This window comes from Frankliniella occidentalis, unplaced genomic scaffold (assembly GCF_000697945.3).
Source record: "Frankliniella occidentalis isolate FOCC.00 unplaced genomic scaffold, Focc_3.1 Scaffold66, whole genome shotgun sequence".
In the NCBI taxonomy this organism is placed as follows: domain Eukaryota; kingdom Metazoa; phylum Arthropoda; class Insecta; order Thysanoptera; family Thripidae; genus Frankliniella; species Frankliniella occidentalis.
In genome coordinates this window covers 565,225-570,121 of record NW_026267196.1, presented here as the reverse complement: position 1 = coordinate 570,121, position 4,897 = coordinate 565,225, and the positions used below count along the sequence as shown (strand labels likewise).

The 4,897-nt window shown below is 58.0% G+C and overlaps 1 protein-coding gene across 3 annotated transcripts in view; it reads right to left on the bottom strand.

Annotated features, from left to right (window-relative positions):
* Positions 1 to 30: 30 nt before the first annotated feature.
* The window catches only part of LOC113216539 (uncharacterized), an 89,374-nt gene continuing 84,507 nt past the window's right edge, over positions 31 to 4,897 (bottom strand). The window contains exon 8 of one of the 3 annotated variants that reach the window (XM_052268253.1): positions 31 to 1,282. In XM_052268253.1, the coding sequence (XP_052124213.1) occupies positions 1,212 to 1,282 (71 nt within the window). In that variant the 3' untranslated portion in view covers positions 31 to 1,211. Of the gene's footprint in view, positions 1,283 to 1,304; positions 1,678 to 1,700; positions 3,319 to 4,897 lie in introns of those variants that run through there. The other 2 variants (XM_052268252.1, XM_052268254.1) reach the window with 2 other exon arrangements.

Below are 4,897 nucleotides of genomic sequence, written 5' to 3'. Positions count from 1 at the left end.
CTGCATAGGCAAGCCCGCCGGACACGCGTGTTGGGCGGGCGGCCCACCTCATCCCTGGCGGTGCACGGGGCGCTGCATAGGCAAGCCCGCCGGACACGCGTGTTGGGCGGGAGAGGGGAGGGGGGCGTGCACGGAACCCGACGGACACACGAGTCCAACGACCGGGCGGAAATGAGGTGACATGAGGTAGCAGGCACATGCAGCCGTGGCATCGAAACCAAAAACTTTCCTCTGAATCGGATATACAGCCCTTGACGTGGCAAAGTGATAGGGGAGCTTTATTTTCTCTCTCTCTCTTTTTCTCGCTCTCTGGCAGACGTCCAACACGGTATAAAGGGCACCGGAATGGATGGAGGTGGACAGTATACCCCGCGCCGCCAGAGACAGAGGAGAGACAGGGGGCCGCGCGGGCGGGTCGGGCAGGGCGAGCGCAGAGTCTCTGGCGAGGCGGGATCTCTCCGCCCAGCGGCCAGCAGCGGGGGCAGAGGGCAGAGAGGACGATACGGTCCTGTCACAGACGAGGAAGACTAAGAGAGTGGCGTGGGAAGAGAGTCGGGGCTTCCTGCCAAGTGTCGCGCCGATTGCACGCCGCCGCGTCGCGTCAGCTCCGCGGCGATAACAGGTACGCCGGCACTTTTTGGACACTTTGTCGTCTGCTGGGCCGTGTAGAGCGAAACGTCGACGATTGCGGGGCCTCTTGCGCCCGGCCGGCATTACGCAAAACCGAGCTCACCGCCGCCGCACTCACTCTGCTGCGGTTTCCGCATCGCGATTCCGTCGTCTTTTTTTTTTATTTTGTTCTCTGAAGGAGGGAGGAAGGACAGTTCAAGTTTATGACGGGCGGTGGGGTCCTTTTGGCAAGGACCCCCACCTCGTCCTGATCGCAGCGTGATTAAAAGGGTAGCTTCCGGCCAAGAATGAGTGAGTGCTCAGAGAGAATTAACTCGACGATCAAGTCTGAGCGTTTTAAAGAGAGTGAAAAAAACAGTTGGCGTAGAAGATATCTGGTCGTGCAGAAAAAAACATGACGATCTCAGTTTAGTTACGCAAGGGTATTATTCTGACAATAAAAAATGATTTTTTTTTCATCCAGCGCACTAAAATGATCCGTTTACAGACTGTCTTGTACGCCAATCCCATTCTCTGGGCTGTATTCCTCGTGAACCTCGCTCTCGCTGCCGCGTGTGAGGCGTGGCGTGTCCAAGCTACGGCTAGCTACGGTCCAGCATGCGGAGTCGGGAGGTACGGTGCGGCTCGAGCAGAACATGTCTCGCTACAAAAACTAATCCAACCGTCACAAAGTCTACCCCGAAAAGAATAAAACCGCATACTTGAAACAAAAAATCAACACGGCCATACAAAAAGAAACATCTCGCCTCTGAAGAGAGCAAAACCTTCCACTCATTTGACTAAATCCTGGCAGCTTCAAAGTGAGTTCCTTCACAAACTTCAGTTTTACTTGGTTTTTACTTGGTTGTACTTTTTTCCTTCTAAATTTGTCGCGCGAAAAGGCGTGAACCGTATCGCTCGGTCCGCGCTTCGCTCGGGTGGGTCCCCCCTCAGAGGCGCGGTGTTGAGTCTACAGTCTACTCCACTACTACGGCATACCTTTGTTGGTCTTGTGCGCGGCTGGCTTCACGTCCAGCTTGCACTCCCCCACTAGGAACCTTCCCCGTCCTTCCAAGTCGCACGCAAGACAAACAGAACACATGGCGGTCGCACACGTAGCATGGCACACGGGTGCAGCCGCAGCCAGCCGTCCGCGCCAGACGCGGCACGTTCGAAAACCGTCAAGTGCCTCCCCTCCAACCCCTCTCTCGCAAACGTCAGTCTAACGAGAGATGGAGTGAGATGGAAGACGCGGTTTTCGTACGAGCCGCGCGGCAGGGCGGGCTGGGGCGGCCGCCAGCAGGGGGCCGGGCGGCAAAAAAGTGGCAGGTGTCCGCTCCGGCACCGGGCCCCGAGCCCACAACGTACTCTGATAAACCTTTGAGAAGGATGTGTGCGTATTGCAAAGAAATTGCTTCAAATTACAAACGACAAAAAACAACAAAGCAGTCACAATCACTCGGAAGGTTTATACAGTCACGTGCAGTGCACCCAGAAAACGGTTCCGTTGGTTTTTAATTGATGATTCGATGGAATTCCAATCTTATATCAAATGATTTTTCGTTGCTTTACGGGGAAAATTAGCACAGGGTAAAGAACCATTCTTTAAAACAAGGGAAAGGGAGCCACCCTTTAAGTAAGGTGAATCTTCTTTCATGTTAGACAATTGAACTGAAGGAATTTTCCATATTAATCCAAACCATATTTTCTGTGTGTGCACTCTGCATTTTGTGCCTGGGCCCGACCCTGGCGGTCACGACGCGGTACCCGCCACCTTTTTGCACGTCGTGGAAGGGGTCAAGAGGAGCCCGTCCAAGCAGCCGCAAGGACAGAGTCAAGAACATTGCTGTCCGCATCGCTGTACGGGACCCTCTTGGAGCTCCGACCGTGGCCACGGCACGGCACGCTATGCCATCCCAAATCAGCAACACGACTAGCATTCAGATGTACGAATGTCGCACATTTTGCATAGGTGAGCGAGTAAATTTACACGACAGCTTAATCACGCTATTTTGCAAGTGTACGAATGACTAATATCTCAATACGAATTGTCAGTCGCTCACCTGCAGTGCAAATACGTTACCACACATTAACCACACTGTAAAATGCTTGCAAACTATATTCTTTGTAACATTGCAAAGAGTTTTCGAGTTTTGTGTTGCAAAGAATTAGTTTGTCTTGCAAAGAATTCTTCGCAAGCTGTCAGAATCATAGTAAACGATGTGTTTGCACTGCAAAGCAATGCTTTAAAATTCTTTGCAAGCATTTTGCAGTGCAGAGCGTCATTTTATTCGCTCACCTGCAAATCGAACTTTAGAACAAGATGTCAGTTTGTTTTTGCATCTCGTTCTACAGTTAGATTTGCGTGCGCCTTTCGTACACTTTGATTTTTGGTGGGCGCTATACACTGTCAAGTGGGCGACATTTTCACTGGAGTAAGACGCTCGTGAATGTCTTCTCGGAGCAGCTCTTTGCGCGTCCTTTGAGGAAGTTCCAGTGCTTTACTTCCAGTCCGCACGAGCACGTGCCGCTGCGAGTGACGCGCACTTGGAAATGTTTAGCAGCCGAATGTAACGGCGCGCCCAGCTCACCCCGGGCCCGGGCCGACCCGGTCAGCAAGCGGGGCGCTCCGACTCCACCCTACCGTGACCCCCGCCGGCGCCTAACAGGGCACCAGCCTCAGCGTGTCCCGCGGGCAGCGATACTTACCTGCAACAGACAGAACAAAACAAGGCAATCAGAACATGAGGGGTCAGCCCACCCCGGGGGGCAGGTCGGGTGAGGTCACAGAGAAGAAGGCGCAGGCCAAAGCACACAGAGGCCTCTGCGCGGAGCTCAGCCGCGCCAGGACGACGACGACGACCAAACAAAAACCAGCTGCGACATTTCACACGTGTGAACGAGAGGAAAAAAGAGAAACAATCTCGCAGGCACGTTTGCGGGCGTATGTATTTTCCATTCCATACTGTTGGCGATACAGCTTTAAAAACACACCAGAGCCGCCCTTTAATCCCTCTCGCTGCCGGACGAGGGGAGGGGGGTCGGTTCAGGCTCCATCCCATAAGCACTACTGCATTAGCGGCCCGGCCGGGCCCGGCTCTGCCCGTGTGGCTCTGCCGAGCGATTGCGCCTGCGCCAATCTGCTCGATAACTGGAGCGCAGCCGGCCAGGCCGAGCCGGGCCGGGCCGAGCGGAACCGGCCGCATCGCATCGCAGGCTTTTCACTGTGAATATTCATCACGCTGACACGAGCTTCGAGCCGGCCATCAATCCCGCCGGGCTGTCGCACGCGCGGCCCCCGGGTCCGGTGGGGAGGGGGGGGGGGTGCACGTGCAGCTCTGGTCATGTCATGTGTGTGCCAGCGCGTTCACGATGGCCATCCACAGCAATAGACGCACTGACGCACACACAAAAAGGGAGAGAGAAGAGGGAGCAGCGCGAGATGCACTCGACGCTGTCTGCCGCCCAGGGAGGGTCCCCGCGACGCGGCGGCGGCTGCCCTGGTGCGGCCCCCATGGAGGCCATGGCGGCCCCGCGGCCCGGCCTCGCCCGGTCGGTGCAGCGCAAGATAAGATAAAAACGGCACGACTCGGCACCGCAGACGCGCCACCTATATTTGGGGAGTCTCTGGCGCGGGGCCGCCCCCGCCGCCGCCGGGCTAGGCGGCTGCTAGCTAGAGACAAGGAGGCGGCCGTCGCACCTGAGTCAGGATGCCCCGGGCCGCCCCCCAGCGCCAGCACAACAGGCACAACCACAAACTGTCGCCGGGAGCCTCTGCCTCCAACCCCTCCCGTGCCACAGCTCCGACTCGTCGTCTCGTCGTCCTGATTGCTCCCGACTCGGTTGCCGCCGCCTGCGCGCCGCCCACAACTGAACTTCCCCCCTGGCGGGTCCCTGCTGCGGCCGGGGCGGGGGGCCGGGTCAGCCTGAGCAGCCCGGCTTGTTGTCGCCGGCCTGCTGCCCTGGCACATTGCAGCCCGCCGCCAACATGCTGAGGCGGCGCCGGCGGCGGCGCTACAACAACTCGACTGCGACGCAAGGCTTGTGTGGGGCCTGTGGCGTCGCCGAACAGGACCGCCCCGAGGGGGGCGCCGCCAGCGCCGCCAGCCAGGGCCGCCCGCCACCGTCAGCAGCAGGGCGGCCGAGGACTGTAAACACAGCCTTGGCAGAGGGGCGCCCCGCGCGATACGATCGCCGCCGCCGCCGCGCGACCACGTGGGCGAGCAAAGGGAGCGCCAGGCCAGGGAGCGCCTGCGAGGGGCGGGGTAGGCCGGCCCGCCCGACCAGG